At 36.2% G+C, this 21,800-nt stretch overlaps 1 protein-coding gene across 1 annotated transcript in view; it reads left to right on the top strand.

Moving 5' to 3' along the window:
• Positions 1–21,563, top strand: part of LOC136030350 (uncharacterized) — a 22,047-nt gene extending 484 nt beyond the window's left edge. Inside the window, exon 2 of the mRNA XM_065709265.1 lies at positions 20,275–21,563. Coding sequence (XP_065565337.1) covers positions 20,275–21,370 — 1,096 coding nt within the window. The 3' untranslated portion in view covers positions 21,371–21,563. The remainder of the gene's footprint in view (positions 1–20,274) is intronic.
• The last annotated feature ends 237 nt before the right edge of the window (positions 21,564–21,800 follow it).

Below are 21,800 nucleotides of genomic sequence, written 5' to 3' on the forward strand. Positions count from 1 at the left end.
TTTATAGGATTTTTGAGGTATCTTTCAGTCTAAGTGCATCTCAACCCCCCTCTCACTTCTAATGCCTGGATACTACCCTGAGCTTGCTGATGAGTTTCAAGAGTTGGCTAGTCATTGGTCTGATTTATTTTGTTCTTTTTTTCTCAGCCACAGTTGGTTCATACTGCCAATTAATTCTAATGAAAAGAAAAAACAAAACAACTGAAAACCTTTGTATGTAGCGTACAGCTGTATCCATGACTTAATAGGGGAGCTGGAAGTAATTGTGATGAGTTTGTTTCCCATAGTAGTACCCCAAAGCCGACTAAACAGTGTTCCAGTAGTTTTTTGTTTGTAAAACGCAAATCTAAATTTTGTTTAATCAAACAGTTCGTGGTGACGAACTGTAGTAGCCTAAGGAGTGACCTGGCTCAATAGTAGATATATAGTAGTAGATATAATAGTAGAGTATAGTAGATCAATAGTAGAATAGTAGGAGTGACCTGGCTCAGAATTTTAATATCAATAGTTACATCTAAAGAATCGCATTTTAATGCTGATTTTAAATATGTAAGTTTCATCAAGTATAGTCTTACTTATCAAAGTTACGAGCCTGAGAAAATTTGCCTTATTTTAGAAAATAGGGGTAAACACCCCCTAAAAGCAGAGGCACCATTTGGGCCAAATCTTGGGGTAGGCATGAACTCCATCTTGGTCCCCCCCGACTCACTTCGTGTCGCATAAAAAAAAATGCGGGTTTTGGCAGCACATCAATCGAATATTCTAAGTAAAAACGCATTTTCAGCACCCGTGTGTTGCTTGGAAATGTACTGTAACCGAATGTGGAACTCAGCCACACTGACCTCTAAGATTAATTATAACATCGAAGATCACAATCAGCGAGGTTAAGTGATTAAGCTGAAAGTGGAAAATTCAACCAAACTACAGGCTGGCCTTCCTCAGCGAGAAACTTTCTTATTTAAGTAAACAATATGTCGGTGAAAGTAATCTTCATTAACATACTACTACTACTACTAATAACTCACTGCAGCACCGAACCGCCTAAGGCCAACACAGCTACGCAAGCTCATCCTCCAACCTAATCTATTCAAGGCCTCCCTCTTTACACCCTCCCAGGAAGTTCCCATTTCCTTTAAATCTTTATTTATGACATCCTCCCAGCCCAGACAATGACGACCTGCTTTCCGTGTAGCCACAGACGGTTGGCGAAAAAGGACAATCTTCGGCAATCTGTCCTCCTTCATCCGCATAACGTGGCCTAGCCATCTCAACCTTTCTTTCATTATGGCCCTAGAAAGCGGGATTGAACCACATTTTTCGTACAACTTACTGTTTGAAATCCGGTCAGTCAGCCGGGTACCCAGAACAATCCGTAGGCAATTTCTCTGGAAACTTTTGAGGGTCTAAGCTAGGAAAATATAAAACAAACCAAATTCACCAAAAAATTTAAATTGCCCCGAGGGCATGACAAAACTTCCAAATAGAAAAACCCACAGAAGGAATTTTATTTCGGAGAAACTATTGTAAGCTCCAGTTGTTAGGAGATCGAGACCTGTCGAACCGCGTTGGAAAAAAATTCTAGCTGGTCCAGAACAGAAGTTACCTCTAGAACGTCGAAACTTCGGAAATTATTTCTTAGAGAACGAAGCAACTTGGTATATAGTACACTTCACTTCTTCTTGCATACTTTTCATAGCACTACTCGATAAAATTATAAGAAACATCAAAATCGAAAATTTGAGAAAAATCCAAAAAAAAATCGGAACGAGATGGACTTTTCCGGAATTATTTCCGGGAAATCTGTAAGAGCTACGGAATTTTGTGCTCCGGTTCTCGAAGAGACAAATGAAAGTTCTACATGAGTTCAGCATAACTGTATTTCTAACAAGTTTATTTCCGAAGCTAGGGTCGTCTTAACTTGACGCCAAACATCGAACGCAGAGTTTCTAAGAAAAAAACGGTTTTATTTTTTTTTATGGAAAACTGTTAGAAATTTTAGGAACTTCTCTGGAACTTTTTTACTCTGTTTCACGTTTCCCTTCCCTCTGAAAAATCTCAAATTTTTAACTCTTACCACTTCGGAGCTACAGGTCGCTGATCACGGTGAAAAAAAAAAAAAAAAAAAAAAAAACTATGAAAGCAGTAGTGTTGCTCCGCAAAACAATAAAGACACGTCTTTTTCTTGGCTATGTCATTAGTGAGTCAATCAGAAAATTTACACATTAAACTTATATGCTCCTTAAACTGCAGTAGAAGAACGGCTTCTCAAATTTGGAAAATGCAAGGTTTTCTCTGTAGCCTTTTCCCCTCCGAGCAAAATTCTTCACGACAGAGGGGCTCAGGGGATAAATTTATCCTAGGTCACAGAAGCCAGATAGAAAATGAAGAAGTATATCATTTGATTTTCCCTCAGATTTTCCAATCCGTGTTCTTTACCGCTATTCTGCAGGTTTACTCACATAACAGTGACGAAACCTCGACCTAGGTTAACTTTTCCACAAAAACCTCGTGTTTGAAGAAATTAAATAAGAAAAACAAGTTTTTTTAACTGAAAGTAAGGAGCGACATTAAAACTTAAAACGAACAGAGATTACTTCGTATACGAAAGGGGCTGCTTCCTCATCAACGCCCTACTCTTTACGCTGAAGTTTGGCTCTTTCTCTCAACTCTACTTTTTAAAACAGTAAAAAACTTTAGCGTAAAGAGCAGGACGTTAATGAGGAAGCAGCCCCTTTCATATACGAATCAATGCATCAACGTTTTTGAATCAATGCATGTTTTGATTTTGGCTCTCCGCAGAGGAATAATTAAAACCAAATTTGCATTTTTTGATTTTTTTTGGCTAAATGGCTTTCTCATAGTTTTGATTCTCAATCCCTCCCCCCAAACAAAAAAAAATCCCCCTGAAAACGTCTGTACACTTCCCAATAACCATTACTATATGTAAGCACTGGTCAAAGTTTGTAACTTGTAGCCCCTCCCACGAGGACTGTAGGGAGTTAGTGGTCCCCAAAGACACAGTTATAATGTTTTTCGACTACGCTGAATAAAATGGCTATCTCAGAATTTTGATCTGTTGACTTTGGGAAAATAATTAGCGTGGAGGGGGCCTAGGTGCCCTCCAATTTTTTTGGTCACTTAAAAAGGGCACTAGAACTTTTCATTTCCGTTAGAATGAGCCCATTTGCAACATTCTAGGAGCACTGGATCGATACGATCACCCCTGGGAAAAAAAACCAAAAAAACCAAAACAAACAAACAAATAAACACGCATCCGTGATCTGCCTTCTGGCAAAAAAATACAAAATTCCACATTTTTGTAGATAGGAGCTTGAAACTTCTACAACAGGGTTCTCTGATGCGCTGAAAGATTCTATGACTTTTAGAGGGGTTTTCCCCTATTTTCTAAAATAGCGCAAATTTTCTCAGGCTCGTAACTTTTGATGGGTAACACTAAACTTGATGAAACGTATATATTTAAAATCAGCATTTAAATGTGATTCTTTTGATGTAGCTATTGGTATCAAAATTCCATTTTTTAGAGTTTTGGTTACTATTGAGTCGGGTCACTCCTTACGAGTTACCACGAACTGTTTGAAAGAAGGATATATAGGTGCTTGACATACAAAAAGGCAGAGGCCTCACTCGGGTAGCGGCGATATTCCTTTATTGTAAAACATCTACACACTTGTCCAAACCATAGGGAGGAGGGAGGACTGCTGGAATTCTTTCCAGCAGTCCGTCTGGTGGATGGGTAAAAATTGAAGAAAACCGTATTTTAAGCCTCTACATCCCGATGTATTTTATTCTCGATTTTTACGGGGTACCTTGGATCTACGGACTACTATGACTTCGGAGGGTCATATCATCAAAGAAGTCAAAGATATGTAACCATTTAAGAATGCTCAACAAAATGGCTATCTCAAAATTACGACTGGATGACTTTGGGGGGAGGGGGCATTAAAGGAGGGGACTAGTTGCCCTCCAATCTTTTTGGTCGCTTAAAAAGGGCAGTAGCAAATTTCATCTCCGTTCGAAAGAGCTATTATACATCTCTTTATGACGTTTTGGTCACCCCCTAGCCTTGCTAAAAAAAAAAAAAAAGGAGACAGATCAGTGCTACCCATGCAAAAAATTCATTTTCCTTGTTGTTCAAGGAGGGGATAGTAATTCCCCGTAACTAGGTTTTCACCCGAGCTGATTCCAATGGTATACTTTTCATTTTGATCTGACACCATTTTCGAGGGGCTTCAAATTTTTTCGAAATCACCACTAAATCCTTGTCGCAATATCCCAATAATACTTTTAAGACGAATCGACATAATAGTTACCATTACTAAATCAGTGTCAGAGGGCGATTTTTTTCACCTGGTAGTTTTTTTATAAACGTGTTTTTAACTTTTGGTTACTATGGGCTGTGGATCGCTTCATTTCTTTGGGGGTCTTGGACAAATTTGTTTTCAAATACTGGGAAACCATAGAAAACGTTGTAAATATTGGAAAACCATGACCGAAAAAAATACCCGGTACTGATATGCCCGATTCCGATACCTGCAATATCAACATGTGCAGTAACAATGCGGCCATATCAATACGTCCGATACTGATTCAGCGCACATCTCTTTCCTCAGGGACTATGGAGGGTCATATCATCACCACAACGATAGATATTGACCTTTGAACTACGTGGAGCAAAATCTCTGTCTCAAAATTTTGATTGGATGACTTTGGGAGGAGGGGTCTTTATGGGAAAGGTCTAGTTACCCTCCAGTCTTTTTGGTAACGTAAAAAGGCCACTAGCAAATTTAATTTCTTTTCTAATGAGCCATTATACACCTTTTTATGTTGTCCTGGTCACCCCCTAGCCCTGCTAGAAAAAAAAACAAGATAAAAAAAAAAAACGGGTGACAGATCAGTGCTACCCATGCTCAAAGGTGATTTTCCTTGTTGTTCAAGGAGGGGGACTGTAATTTCCCTCTACAAGGCTTCGACCATACTGATTCCAAAGGTGCAATTTTCATCTTGATCTGACGCCATTTTTAAGGGGTTTCAGGCTTTTTTTGTGAAATCATCATAAATTTCTTTTCACAATGAACTTTTACTTTTATGAAAAAATAGCTACCATTTATGAATCGATGTCATATGGCAATTTGTTTTCACTAGGTAGTTTTTTTCTAAACGCGTTTTTTTTGGTTACTATGGGCTGTGCTTCGCTCTTCACTAGGTTGCAGCTACCACTGCAACCATGACATATAAATTTCAAAACATTTCACCCCTCACCAGTCAAGGTCCAACCACCTAAGAAGTGGCTGAGTCCCCGCCATTGAGTAGTTAATTTTTCTTTATCCTGAGGCTGATTAGCCTAACCCGTATAATTTTAAATCTAGATTTTCATGGTAAGCATTTACGTAATCGAAGCTTGTTTTTGTATTATTCACTGTTTGGAAAAAAATTGCATTTACACTTTTTGTTATTGAACTTGGGCAAAGGGAAGAGTTAATTAATTCGAGCGAAAAAAAATTATCGGAGATATCGAAATCATTATAACAAACATAGAAAGTGAAAACATCGATTTATCGTTTAATCAAATTATCACCCAACACATCCAATTTAAAGTGAAACATCGCATGATCTAATTGCCTATAGGCAGTTTTGCATCTGCATCGCCTTTGTCAACGTAGCATTAATCAACCATGCAAGGGGAGAATGTGACGTAAATTATGCAAGTAATGCACAAAAGTTTTCTGGGATTCTGACCATAACTGAACTAAATCAAACCCTACTATGTGCATGCAGGTTGTCAAAAGGATACATCAGCCATGTCCCAGAAACTGTTTAGGGTATTAAGTTGAAACTGTCAGCATGTTTTAGGGGGATGTTTAAAAGAACAAAAGGTGATATGTGCATACTGCTGCTGATGCTACAACTACTACTACAACTATTTCCATTACTGAAGCTATGAGTATTCAGGTGGAGCTTGCAGGGAATGTTTAGGGGGATTGATAACCAAATCAAAATTACACTATTAGCATGTACATTGTTAAAAGAGTGTACAAGCAATACTTCAGGAGCATAATTGTCACTTTACTTAAAACTGAATACATTTTAAATGATTGTTCTGTTTCTAATAAACGGAAATTATTAAGACTTTCAGGAATGAATATCAGTATATATATATATATATATATATATATATCCGTATTCAGATCTATACCTCATGATTCTAATGATTGCCCTTGAGCTTTGTTGATGGTGATTGCTAATCGACCATTCCCTGAGTCGCCATCGTCATTTATATATCCCCCTGTGCACCCCGGCGTCCCCTTTGTAGTTATGTCCCTGTGTCCCGGTCGTCATTTATATTCCCTGTGTCCCGGTCGTCATTTGTGTCCCGGTGTTCCAGTCTGTGATTTCTCTTTGAGTGTCCCGGGCGTCATTAATATTCCTTGTGTCCCGGTGTCCCGGTCGTCATATATATCCCCCTGTGCCCCCCGGCGTCCCCATTGTAGTTGTGTCCCTGTGTCCCGGTCGTCATTTATATTCCCTGTGTCCCGGTCGTCATTTGTATCCCGGTGTCCCGGTCTGTATATACATTCGTTTTTTAGTTTTGTTTTTCTCCTTTATTTTTTTCCTTTTTTCTTTTTTTTCTTTTTTAGTTTATTTAGATTTTTAGATTTTTTAGTTTTTTTATTAGTTTTTAGTTTTTTTGTAGTTTTTACCATTTTTTAGTTTTTTTAGTTTTTTTTTTACTTATGTCCTAGTCGTCATTTATACTCCCTGTGTCCCGGTCGTCATTTGTGTCTCGGTGCTTTGTTGATTGCTAATTTATATTATATTTATATTTATATTTTTTATATTTATTAATATTTTTTTAGTTTTCTTTTTCTCTTATTTTTCAGTTTTATCCTTTTTTTTAGTTTTTTCTTTTTTAGTTTTTAGTTTTTTTTTGTTTTTTACCTTTTTTTAGTTTTTTTAGTTTTTTTAGTTTTTTAGCTTTTTTAGTTTTTTTTATTAGTTTTTAGTTTTTTTTTTAGTTTTTGCCTTTTTTTAGTTTTTTCAGTTTTTTTTTTAGTTTTTAGTTTTTTACCTTTTTTTAGTTTTTTTTAGTTTTTTAGCTTTTTTAGTTTTTTTTCTTTTTAGTTTTTTTTGTAGTTTTTACCTTTTTTAGTTTTTTTTCTTCTTTTGTATTAGTGTGAAATAATTCAGACGTCATATGCGGACAAACACGACGTCACTCGACAGACAGACAGACAGACATAACCCACAAACAACTTATTTTTATATATATTTATTCATATTTTTTTAGTTTTCTTTTTCTCTTTTATTTTTCAGTTTTTTCCTTTTTTTTAGTTTTTTTCTTTTTTAGTTTTTATTTTTTTTTAGTTTTTTACCTTTTTTTAGTTTTTTTTTTAGTTTTTTTAGTTTTTTAGCTTTTTTAGTTTTTTATTAGTTTTTATTTTTTTGTAGTTTTTGCCTTTTTTTTATTTTTTTCAGTTTTTTTTTAGTTATTAGATTTTTACCTTTTTTTAGTTTTTTTTTAGTTTTTTAGCTTTTTTAGTTTTTTTTTCTTTTTAGTTTTTTTTTGTAGTTTTTACCTTTTTTAGTTTTTTTCTTCTTTTGTATTAGTGTGAAATAATTCAGACGTCATATGCGAACAAACATGACGTCACCTGATCCACAGATCCACACACAGACAACTTATTTTTATATATATAGATATATATATATATATATACTAGCTGTTGGTGGGGCGCTTTGCGCCCCCCCGCGCGCGTAAGTCGTTACGTGCCATATTAGTTACGCGCCATTGTAGTTGTGTCCCTGTGTCCCACCTGTGAATATAGATGGATTTATATATGTGTTTCAAACTACGTAAAAATTGCGAATATACAACATTTTTGGCTTTCCCACTACTGGGTGCTTTTCGTTTCCAATTGCCAGCAATTGATCTGAAAATATTTGACCAGAGTCATCGTTTTGCAATTGGACACGCATATTTGTAGTTAATTTTAATATTTTTACGTGTGTCCATAAATTAGAATTTTTCAGGCAAGCATTCATTTCGTCTGCAGGAGTTAAACTACGTAAAAATTGCGAATATACAACATTCTTGGCTTTCCCAGTATTATTGGTACGCCTATTTTTAGTTGTAGCGCGTGTGGTGGAAACCCTGAAAGATCTATGGAATTTAAAAATTCAGATGGATAATTAACCGCTTCATTTGGTTCAAAAACTGTGTCGACTGACTTGTAAAGGACTGCCTGGTCTCGAATCTTGGTCAAAACGATATTGTTGATTTCGTGGACGTCTATATTTTTGGGTGCGAGAATCGCTCTTTCACTTAGCCATTTATTATTTTTATAATTTTTTAGAATATCTGGAAATACTTTTGTAAAATCAAAAGTCATATCTGACGTCTCTAACTGTTTTCGATGGAGTATATCTTCGGACATTTTTGACTTATATTTTTCCCATAACTCTGTAGGAGCTGATGGAGAGCAAGTTGTTAAAATGATGCCAAACAATGCACGAATTTGACTTGGGGTTGACGTTTCGCACGCGTCATTGATGCAGTTATCCCAGTGTTGGTCATTCTCCAATAAATTCAGAGCTTGGCATGCACTACGGTAAGTGTCATGTATAGTACCGTTTACAGTTCTCAAATACTCAAAGGATGTCGGACCGGGTACATTCACCAAAAGCAGGCGCAGAAAGAAGCATTCATGTTGATTGGGGTGAACGGTGTAGAGTCTTCCTATCGTGGTATCTTTGAAGATGGTAGGTTGGCCGTCGACTGACTTACCCTGTTTTCGACGTTCAAATACTTTATTTTTAGTATTCCACGTGTGATACGAAGGCACTTCAGTATACAGCAGTTTTTTTGCAAAAGAATAATTTTTGCAAAGCGAAAAAAAAGCTGTTAATTTTGTATCCGGTGGATTCAGGGTTCTTTGTTGCACATTGGTTTCCGAGAAATAAACACGTTGACCATTCTGTAAATGTACCGCGAAGTGAACAACAGCTGGACTACGTTCATGTATCGGAAGTGAAAGAATTTGCCAAACAGCTTCATTACTGCTTATGTATCTTCCAGCCTGATATTGTACGATTTTGTCGAAATCTTTGATTTGGGGCTGCAAGCCAAAAACTGCCATGTCACTGCCTTTGTTGACGTATTTACATATGTATTTGATTGCCTTTACGGAGTTACAGTATTCAACGTTTATGTGTGCATTAAATGTTACTTCGATGGTGGTACCGTTGCCATTGTAGGTTCTTCAGTCATTTTACAATTAGAAATTTCTCTTTCAACGGTCTTCTTACAATTAAAAATTTGTCTTTGAACGATATTCTTAAATACCTGTGTCCTGGTCGTCATTTATATTCCCTGTGTCCCGGTCGTCATTTGTGTCCCGGTATCCCAGTCTGTAATTTCTCTTTGAGTGTCCCGGTTGTTATTTATATTCCCTCTGTCCCGGTCGTCATTTGTGTCCCGGTCTGTAATTTCTCTTTGAATGTTTTTTCTTTTTAGTATTTTTTAGTTTTTTCCATTTTTCTTTTTTCAGTTTTCTTTTTCTTACTTATTTTTCAGCTTCACTATGAAATACATATCGCCAAACCTCTGTTTTTTTTTACTAAAATCTGGTAGGCATTGATGACCTTATCCAAGTCAAAATCCCAAACCCAATCATCATCGCTATCATTTTCAGTTTTGATATGTTTTGACTCTCGCTGTCCAGGTGGATCTTCATCTAACTGCGCGGTTTTGCGTTCTTTAGCCTCAAGCCTGTTTCCTTGCTGTTCTTTTGATTCCTCGGCACGCTTTCTTTTCTGACTTTCTCTATCAGCAGCAAGTTTTTTGGCATAGACTCTTTGAGCATCTTCATCGGCTTTTGCCATTGTAAGTTCATCAGTCATTTTAAACGTAAACATTAATAGATTTCTACGTGAACATATATGTCTTAAATATCTTTAATGACGTCACCGTCAAAGCAAAAATGACGACAACTAATTTCATGACGTCAGCCGACACAGAAACATGACGTCACCTGATCCACAGACAGACAGACAGCTATATTATATATATATATATATATATATATATATATATATATATATACTAGTTGGTGGGGCGCTTCGCGCCCCCCAAGCCCCCCCGCGCGCGTAAGTCGTTACGCGCCATATTAGTTACGCGCCATTGTAGTTGTGTCCCTGTGTCCCACCTGTGAATATAGATAGATTTATATATGTGTTTCAAACTGCGTAAAAATTTCGAATATACAACATTCTTGGCTTTCCCATTGTCTGTGCATATACAAAGCCGTATGTACTAATAATGACGTCATATGTAAACGCTCTTTTTACAGACAAACAAACATGCATACACACAACTCGTTTTTATATAGATAGATAGATAGATAGACACAATACAAATTAACTGCGTAAAACTTGCGAATATACAACATTCTTCGCTGTCCAATTGTCGCTGCATATAAATAGATTGTCAGGTTTACCGACCCTCGAACATGCAACGTACAATTGTCCATGGGAAAAACGATCAGTATTAAGATCTATACCACATTTTTCTAATGATTGACCTTGAGCTTTGTTAATGGTGATTGCAAATGCTAATCGAATTGGGAATTGCAATCTTTTAAATTGAAAAGGCAGATCCGTTGGAATCATGGGAATGCGAGGAATAAGAACAGCCTCACCCTCAAAAGGCCCTGTCAAGATGGTGGCCTCTATTAGGTTTTCCATTGTTTTTTTTTACGGCAAGTCGCGTGCCATTGCAAAGCTTTGGTGGGTTGATATTTCTTAAAAGTATTATTGGTACGCCTATTTTTAGTTGTAGCATGTGTGGTGGAAACCCTGAAAGATCTATGGAATTTAAAAATTCAGATGGATAATTAACCGCTTCATTTGGTTCCAAAACTGTGTTGACTGACTTGTAAAGGACTGCCTGGTCTCGAATCTTGGTCAAAACAATATTGTTGATTTTTATTTTTGGGTGCGAGAATCGCTCTTTCACTTAGCCATTTATTATTTTTTAGAATATTCGGAAATACTTTTTCAATCAATTCATTTTTGGACGTCACTAAATTACAGAAATCAGCGGGTAGTTGTATACGTCCTGAAATTGAGTCTACTGGGACCTTTCCGTTTCCAATTGCCAGCAATTGATCTGAAAATGTTTAACCAGAGTCATAGTTTTGCAATCGGACACGCATATTTGTAGTTAATTTTAATATTTTTACGTGTGCCCATAAATTAGAATTTTTCAGGCAAGCATTCATTTCGTCTGCAGGAGTTGATCTAGGTATTATAGGTAATGTTTGCCTGAAATCTCCCGCAAGCAATATTAATGTGCTGCCAAAGGGTTTCGACTTCCCTCTCAAATCTTTCAAGCATTGATCCAGAGCCTCGAGCGATTTTTTGTGTGCCATTGTGCACTCATCCCAAATAATAAGTTTGCATTGCTGCAATACTTTACCCATCCCAGATGATTTGGAAATATTGCACGTGGGAGTTTCTGTAGAATGCAAATTCAGAGGCAATTTCAAAGCGGAATGAGCAGTTTTTCCACCAGGCAGCAATGTTGCGGCTATTCCGGACGACGCAATTGCCAACGCTATATCATTTATTGATCGAATTGTTCTTTTGATTCCTCGGCACGCTTTCTTTTCTGACTTTCTCTATCAGCAGCAAGTTTTTTGGCATACACTCTTTGAGCATCTTCATCGGCTTTTGTCATTGTAAGTTCATCAGTCATTTTAAACTTAAACATTAATAGATTTCTACGTGAACATATGTCTTATATATCTTTAATGACGTCACCGTCAAAGCAAAAATGACGACAACTAACTTCATGATTAAATATCTTTAATGACGTCACCGTCATAGCAAAAATGACGACAACTAATTTCATGACGTCAGTCGACACAGAAACATGACGTCACCTGACATACAGACAGACACACAGACAGACAACTTATTTTTATATATATAGATATACTCTTGAACATGCAACATATAATGGTCCATGGGAAAACAATCCGTATTCAGATCTATACCTCATGATTCTAATGATTGCCCTTGAGCTTTGTTGATGGTGATTGCTAATCGACCATTCCCTGAGTCGCCATCGTCATTTATATATCCCCCTGTGCACCCTGGCGTCCCCTTTGTAGTTATGTCCCTGTGTCCCGGTCGTCATTTATATTCCCTGTGTCCCGGTCGTATTTGTGTCCCGGTGTCCCAGTCTGTGATTTCTCTTTGAGCGTCCTGGGCGTCATTTATATTCCTCGTGTCCCGGTGTCCCGGTCGTCATTTATATCCCCCTGTGCCCCCGGCGTCCCCGTTGTAGTTGTGTCATTTATATTCCCTGTGTCCCGGTCGTCATCCCGGTATACATTCGTTTTTGAATTGGTATATGATGAAATAAATTTTTAATTTTTTCCCTTTTTTTTCCTTTTAGTTTTTTTTTATTGGTTTTGACCTTTGTTTAGGTTTTTTAGTTTTTTTCTTTTTTCTTTTTAGTTTTTTTTGAAGTTTTTATCTTTTTAGTTTTTTTTATTTTTATTTATATTTTTTTAGTTTTCTTTTTCTCCTTTATTTTTCAGGTTTTTTCCTTTTTTTAGTTTTTTTTTCTTTTTTAGTTCTTTTAGTTTTTACCTTTTTTAGTTTTTTTTTAGTTTTTTAGAGGAAATTTTTTTTTAGTTTTTTACCTTTTTTTCTTTTTAGTTTTTTATTGGTTTTTACCTTTTTTTTTAGCTTTTTTAGTTTTTTTTTGTTTTTTCTTTTTACTTTTTTTTAGTTTTTATCTTTTTTATTTTTTTTTATTTTTATTCTTAATTTTATTAGTTTTCTTTTTCTCTTCTATTTTTCCGGTTTTTCCTTTTTTTAGTTTTTTTTTAGTTTTTAGTTTTTTAAGTTTTATTCCTTTTTTAGTTTCTTTAGTTTTTTTTAGTTTTTCGGCTTTTTTATTTTTTTATTAGTTTTTAGTTTTTTTTGTAGTTTTTGCCTTTTTTTAGTTTTTTCAGTTTTTTTTTAGTTTTTATTTTTTTTACCTTATTTAGCCTAACCAGGATTTGAACCTGGGACCTTCATTCTCCGTTCTGACACCCTCTCTCACCGAGTGACTACTCCAGCATGTTCATTTTGGTGTTTTAAATGGTATATTATTAACCAAATTAATGTGTTTTACAATATACTAAGCATCGTCATAACAAAAATGACGACAACTAACTTCATGACGTCAGTCGACACAGAAACATGACGTCACCTGATAGACAGACACACAGACAGACAACTTATTTGAATATATATAGATATACTAGCTGTTGTGGTGGCGCTTCGCGCCACCCCAACACCTAGTTGGTGGGGCACTTCGCGCCCCCAAGCCCCCCCGCGCGCGTAAGTCGTTACGCGCCATATTAGTTACGCGCCATTGTAGTTGTGTCCCTGCGTCCCACCTGTGAATATAGATAGATTTATATATGTGTTTCAAACTACGTAAAAATTGCGAATATACAACGTTTTTGGCTTTCCCACTACTGGGAGCTTTCCGTTTCCAATTGCCAGCAATTGATCTGAAAATGTTTGACCAGAGTCATCGTTTTGCAATCGGACACGCATATTTGTAGTTAATTTTAATATTTTTACGTGTGCCCATAAATTAGAATTTTTCAGGCAAGTATTCATTTCGTCTGCAGGAGTTAAACTACGTAAAAATTGCGAATATACAACATTCTTGGCTTTCCCATTGTCTGTGCATATACAAAGCCGTATGTACTAATAATGACGTCATATGCAAACGCTCTTTTTACAAACAAACAAACATGCATACTTAACCGCTTCATTTGGTTCCAAAACTGTGTCGATTTACTTGTAAAGGACTGCCTGGTCTCGAATCTTGGTCAAAACAATATTGTTGATTTCGTGGACGTCTATATTTTTGGGTGCGAGAATCGCTCTTTCACTTAGCCATTTATTATTTTTATAATTTTTTAGAATATTCGGAAATACTTTTTCAATCAATTCATTTTTGGACGTCACTAAATTACAGAAATCAGCAGGTAGTTGTATACGTCCTGAAATTGAGTATCGTATCATAAATGTCTTTTTGTTCCGACGTTAACTCGGAAATGTTATTTTGTACATACGACAATAGAACACTCGTACTGTAACTTTGTTTACGATCCAATTCTACACATGTCGAAACAGCAGCGATACGGTTAGATGAAGGCATTCCCAAATCCTGAAGAGGTTTGTTTGCCATACGTACGCACAAATCTTCTATAATAACTAAAGTGTAGTTATAAATTTCTGATGTAAAATCAAAAGTCATATCTGACGTCTCTAACTGTTTTCGATGGAGTATATCTACGGACATTTTTGACTTATATTTTCCCCAGAACTCTGTAGGAGCTGATGGAGAGCAAGTTGTTAAAATGATGCCAAACAATGTACGAATTTCACTTGGGGTTGACGTTTCGCACGCGTCATTGATTACGCGTAAGTGTCATGTATAGTACCGTTTACAGTTCTCAAATACTCAAAGGATGTTGGACCGGGTACATTCACCAAAAGCAGGCGTAGAAAGAAGCATTCATGTTGATTGGGGTGACCGGTGCGTTGGTTTCCGAGAAATAAACACGTTGACCATTCTGTAAATGTACCGCTAAGTGAACAACAGCTGGACTACGTTCATGTATCGGAAATGAAAGAATTCGCCAAACAGCTTCATTACTGCTTATGTATCTTCCAGCCTGATATTGTACGATTTCGTCGAAATCTTTGATTTTGGGCTGCAAGCTAAAAACTGCCATGTCACTGCCTTTGTTGACGTATTTACATATGTATTTGATTGCCTTTACGGAGTTACAGTATTCAACGTTTATGTGTGCATTAAATGTTTTTGATAATAATGGGGAATATGGAACAACCCACTGGTTATCTACTTCGATGGTGGTACCGTTACGCTTCTTTATTATTGCTGTTTTACCGCCATCTTCAGTAGATCTTCTTCTATATTGTGGGTAACCATCATTGCCAGTAATTGTGTTTGATACTAAAAGTCGAGGATATTGCTTTGTGCACCTTCCTTTGGCCATGCATGGTGAATTTTCGTTCAGTGCACCGCAAGGTCCATGTATCATATTTTTTACAATAATATCATGTAACCCCTTATCGACATTTTTATCAGGTATTTCGGCGGAAATCACATCATCAATTTCGTTCGAAGTAATTTTTTTATGTAGCCACATTAGTATATGTGCGTGTGGCAAACCTCGTTTTTGCCATTCCACTGAGTACATCCAGCATCGCACTGACCCAAACACTTCAAGTTTTACAATGTAGTTTATCAGTGATTTCAACTTTTGCCGGAAGACACGGGCCGTAATGTCATGCCTATGAACCGCCGATTGTCCTTGAAGTAAAAGCTGCAGTATCTCGTCCCAAGATTGATTACATGTAAATGTAATAAATAAATCTGGACGACCATAGAGACGAACATACGCAATAGCATCTTGAGCATATTCATGCATATGGCGGGGACTGCCAGCATATGACGAAGGTAAAATTGTTAATCTTCCAACGTTTGTGGTATTACCGTCATTTATAACTGCATCTCGCAAATGAATGTATTGTTCAGAGCGGAGCTTGGTCTGATTCAGGCGGATATATAGCAAACGTTCTGATACAATTTTAGCATACATATCAACGACGAATTGGTGAAACAATTCACGGCATTTTAAAAAACTAAAAACTAAAAAAAAACTGAAAAAAACTAAAAAAAGGCAAAAACTACAAAAAAAACTAAAAACTAATAAAAAAATAAAAAAGCCGAAAAACTAAAAAAAACTAAAGAAACTAAAAAAAGGAATAAAACTTAAAAAACTAAAAACTAAAAAAAAACTAAAAAAAAGGAAAAAACTGAAAAATAGAAGAGAAAAAGAAAACTAATAAAATTAAGAATAAAAATAAAAAAAAAATAAAAAAGATAAAAACTAAAAAAAGTAAAAAGAAAAAACAAAAAAAAACTAAAAAAGCTAAAAAAAAGGTAAAAACCAATAAAAAACTAAAAAGAAAAAAAGGTAAAAAACTAAAAAAAATTTTCCTCTAAAAAACTAAAAAAAACTAAAACAGGTAAAAACTAAAAGCACTAAAAAAGAAAAAAAAAACTAAAAAAAAGGAAAAAACCTGAAAAATAAAGGAGAAAAAGAAAGCTAAAAAAATATAAATAAAAATAAAAAAACTAAAAAGATAAAAACTTCAAAAAAAAACTAAAAAGAAAAAAGAAAAAAACTAAAAAACCTAAAAAAAGGTCAAAACCAATAAAAAAAAACTAAAAGGAAAAAAAGGGCAAAAATTAAAAATTTATTTCATCATATACCAATTCAAAAACGAATGTATCACAAGAACAGCAAGAAAACAGGCTTGCAGCTGATAGAGAAAGTAAGAAAAGAAAGCGTGCCGAGGAATCACAAGAACAGCAAGAAAACAGGATTATGGCTAAAGAACGCAAAACCGCGCAGTTAGATGAAAATCCACCTGGAAAGCGAGAGTCAAAACATATCAAAACTGAAAATGATAGCGATGAAGATTGGGTTTGGGATTTTGACTTGGATAAGGTCATCAATGCCTACCAGATTTAAGTTAAAAAACAGAGGTTTGGCGATATGTACTTCAAAGTGACGCTGAAAAATAAAGAAGAAAAAAACTGAAAAAATGTAAAAAACTAAAAAAAACTAAAAAGAAAAAACACTCAAAGATAAATTACAGACCGGGACACAAATGACGACCGACACAGAGGGAATATAAATGACGACCGGGAACCTCATAGAAAAATTACAGACTGGACCACCCGGACACAAATCACGACCGGGAATATAAATGACGACCGGGACACAGGGACACAACTACAACGGGGACGCCGGGGGCACAGGCGGGATATATAATTGACGACTGAGACACAGGGATTGTTTGAATAGAAATTACAGACCGGGACACAAATGACGACCGGGACAATGGGACACAGTGAATATAAATGACGACCGGGACACTCAAAGAGAAATTACAAACTGGGACACAAGGACACAAATGACGACCGGGACACAGGGAATATAAATGCTATTTACATGCACAGACAATGGGACAGCGAAGAATGTTGTATATTCGCATGTTTTACGTAGTTAAAAATATATATTTATATCTATCTCTATTCACAGGTGGGACACAGGGACACAGCTACAATGGCGCGTAACTAAAATGGCGCGTAACGACTTACGCGCGCGGGGGGGCTTGGGGGGGCGCGAAGCGCCCCACCAACTAGGCGTTGGGGTGGCGCTTCGCGCCACCCCAACAGCTAGTATATCTATATATATAAAAATAAGTTTTCTGTCTGTGTGTCTGTCTGTATGTCAGGTGACGTCATGTTTCTGTCTCGACTGACGTCATGAAATTAGTTGTCGTCATTTTTGCTATGACGGTGACGTCATTAAAGATATTTAATCATGAAGTTAGTTGTCGTCATTTTTGCTTTGACGGTGACGTCATTAAAGATATATAAGACATATGTTCACGTAGAAATCTATTAATGTTTAAGTTTAAAATGACTGATGAACTTACAATGACAAAAGCCGATGAAGATGCTCAAAGAGTGTATGCCAAAAAACTTGCTGCTGATAGAGAAAGTCAGAAAAGAAAGCGTGCCGAGGAATCAAAAGAACAATTCGATCAAAAAATGATATAGCGTTGGCAATTGCGTCGTCCGGAATAGCCGCAACATTGCTGCCTGGTGGAAAAACTGCTCATTCCGCTTTGAAATTGCCTCTGAATTTGCATTCTACAGAAACTCCCACGTGCAATATTTCCAAATCATCTGGGATGGGTAAAGTATTGCAGCAATGCAAACTTATTATTTGGGATGAGTGCACAATGGCACACAAAAAATCGCTCGAGGCTCTGGATCAATGCTTGAAAGATTTGAGAGGGAAGTCGAAACCCTTTTGCAGCACATTAATATTGCTTGTGGGAGATTTCAGGCAAACATTACCTATAATACCTAGATCAACTCCTGCAGACGAAATGAATGCTTGCCTGAAATATTCTAATTTATGGGCACACGTAAAAATATTAAAATTAACTACAAATATGCGTGTCCGATTGCAAAACTATGACTCTGGTTAAACATTTTCAGATCAATTGCTGGCAATTGGAAACGGAAAGCTCCCAGTAGACTCAATTTCAGGACGTATACAACTACCTGCTGATTTCTGTAATTTATTGACGTCCAAAAATGAATTGATTGAAAAAGTATTTCCGAATATTCTAAAAAATTATAAAAATAATAAATGGCTAAGTGAAAGAGCGATTCTCGCACCCAAAAATATAGACGTCCACGAAATCAACAATATTGTTTTGACCAAGATTCGAGACCAGGCAGTCCTTTACAAGTCAGTCGACACAGTTTTGGAACCAAATGAAGCGGTTAATTATCCATCTGAATTTTTAAATTCCATAGATCTTTCAGGGTTTCCACCACACATGCTACAACTAAAAATAGGCGTACCAATAATACTTTTAAGAAATATCAACCCACCAAAGCTTTGCAATGGCACGCGACTTGCCGTAAAAAAACAATGGAAAACCTAATAGAGGCCACCATCTTGACAGGGCTTTTTGAGGGTGAGGCTGTTCTTATTCCTCGCATTCCCTTGATTCCAACGGATCTGCCTTTTCAATTTAAAAGATTGCAATTCCCAATTCGATTAGCATTTGCAATCACCATTAACAAAGCTCAAGGTCAATCATTAGAAAAATGTGGTATAGATCTTAATACTGATTGTTTTTCCCATGGACAATTGTACGTTGCATGTTCGAGGGTCGGTAAACCTGACAATCTATTTATATGCAGCGACAATTGGACAGCGAAGAATGTTGTATATTCGCAAGTTTTACGCAGTTAATTTGTATTGTGTCTATCTATCTATCTATCTATATAAAAACGAGTTGTGTGTATCGGCACGCTTTCTTTTCTGACTTTCTCTATCAGCAGCAAGTTTTTTGGCATAGACTCTTTGAGCATCTTCATCGGCTCTTGCCATTGTAAGTTCATCAGTCATTTTAAACTTAAACATTAATAGATTTCTACGTGAACATATGTCTTAAATATCTTGAATGACGTCACTGTCAAAGCAAAAATGACGACAACTAATTTCATGACGTCAGCCGACACAGAAACATGACGTCACCTGATCCACAGACAGACAGACAACTTATTTTTATATATGTAGATATATATATATATATATATATATACAATGGCACGTGACACAACTACAATGGCACGTAACTACTATGGCGCGTAACGGCTTGCGCGCGCGGGGGGGCTTGGGGGGGGGTGCGAAGCGCCCCCACCAACTAAGTGTTGGGGTGGCGCGAAGCGCCACCCCAACAGCTAGTATATATATATATATATATATATATATATATATATATATATATATATATATATATATATATATATATATATATATATATATATATATGTATAATCCTGGTTATGATGGTGTTATTTTTTCATTTTCTTTCGATGTTATGATAAATAAAACACATACCTTGAAATAAGGATTGTTTTCAGTAAAGTCCAAATTATATTCTGGTCTTTAGAAGCCACAGGGGATGTCAGGCCTAGTCCTCTTAGTTTTTGCTTGTTTTAAGTTTGAATCGATTGTGAATTGTAATACCTGTTCGTTTTGGGTTATTCATTTATTGATGTGATTTATTTAGTGATCTGTGGTAGTTTTACGCTTGAAAAAGTATTGACTTTACATCTGCTCATTTTCGGTTTAATATAGTTGTTTCAGTTTTCTTTGAAAAACTTCTTCTGTGGAGAGATTTTTTTTATAAAACAAGAACAGTAGAGAAGAAATACCTTAGGCCAAGTTATGAAGCACCATATTAACAGATATTTGTGGAGTCGAAACCTCTATAGTAGTGTTTTCCCAAATCTAGTATGAAAACACTCCATTTCGCAGAGTTAAATTCTCAAGCTCAAATAGGTCAATGTAGAAAATACAAAATCAAATTGAGTATCGAAATAAATAAAAGTTTCTAGTTTGAAACCTGGCGCAATAGAATAAATACACCTGTTTTAGACTGAAAACGCTAGGTTTGTCCATCCTTTCACGGCGTTAAAGATTAATTAAGATCCCCGTGAAGAAAGTGCTATTCAATTTAAAGCTCAATTCCCATTTTCTCTTTCAGTGACGAAGTACAGAAGTCACTTGACATACTGGATCAAGTTCTCTCCGAGTTTGAAGATGTTCCTTCTTCTTCTGAAAGTATAACGGCTTTTTCTAGCCCATGTGACGATGGAAGTGAAAAAGGTGATAACAGAACGAAAAAAGAAGTATATTTTGGTGTAAGTACAGTTGAAAGATCGATGCTGCAGGGTCATGGAAAAGATTTAAAAGATCAATCGGTTTCAAACTCAGTTTCAAAGCTGGAAAAGAATTTGGAACGGATTCGACTAGTGCAACAAAACTCGGTTACTAATACAGATTTCTTGAAGGTCAGCAACGATGATGATATCAAACCTACAACCCGCTGTGACCAAAGCCAAGAAATACTTGACAATAATAACGAAGCAATTGTTCCCAAAAATCTACTTTCCTTTTGGCTTGACAGGGAAGAAAGGACTAAAGCTGAATTTAGCCCTACCTTACCAAAGGGGAAGGAACAAGAACAAAATGCGAAAAATACACCTCCTTCAAAACTCCCAAAACCGACAAATATCGTAAAACCAATATCGAAAGCTGACCAATTCCTAGATTCACGCCTTCCAAAGAGTAAGATACCAGTTTCGTGTGATGCTAGGAATACTGATAAATTATCTGCCTCCAAGCACCCGTCTGACCTCCAAAAGACGAAAGTCTTTAAAATACCTGCAGAAAATAAGGGCGGTGATAGAATAAAACTCTGTAGCAATTCAGCAAATGAAGAGTTGTCAAACATCTTGAAACCGAATCTTCGCGAAGAATTAAATGATCAAAGATTCAAATCCCTTCAGCCAAAGAAGGAGAGCATGGTCTGTGATATTAATAAGACTGGAAGATCAACTGCCATAATCTTTCAAGAAGAATCTAAAAAAATCTCTGAAATCCCGTTGAATGATAGTAATATCGAGAAATTTGGTAGTTCACCTCCAAGTAAAAGTGACATCTGTTTTATACAAAGTGGGTCCTTATCAGAAAAAATTAGGACATTGGAGCAGTTTTCTTCCACCTCGAGCCTGAATCAGGAGAGAGGAGGCAGGGAAAAATTTCTCTCAGAAAAAAAAAACTGCTACTCTACAATGTAATGACAATTATTGTGTTTCTGAAAGAGATATGATAGAAAAAAGTTCTCAACCTTACGAAGTTTGCGAGAGAAGTGTAGCCCTTAAACCTCCTATTGAAAATTTAGCTGAAGACTTCTGTATGTAAGTCAATTTTATAGCATAGAAAAGGATTACTTCTGCTAAAGTTATGACCAAAGTTGCCCAGGCCTGATTAAAAATCACCAGTTTTATTGATTGATTTTCCTTATTTGTTGTCAGTAACTTCTCATTTATAGTGATTCATTTTTCTCAATGATTCATATGTTTACTTGAGGATAAGGTAAAAAAAAGGTAAGGAATATGGCATTAGACTTTACAGTCCCTACTGGCAGTGCTGATCTCCGTTTCTTGGCCCTTCAGCCAGGAATTGCAATGAGGGATTGGGAGCCAACCATTCTGTGCTTTCGCAACA

The sequence above is a fragment of the Artemia franciscana genome, chromosome 8, assembly GCF_032884065.1.
Source record: "Artemia franciscana chromosome 8, ASM3288406v1, whole genome shotgun sequence".
NCBI classification, from domain to species: Eukaryota; Metazoa; Arthropoda; class Branchiopoda; order Anostraca; family Artemiidae; genus Artemia; species Artemia franciscana.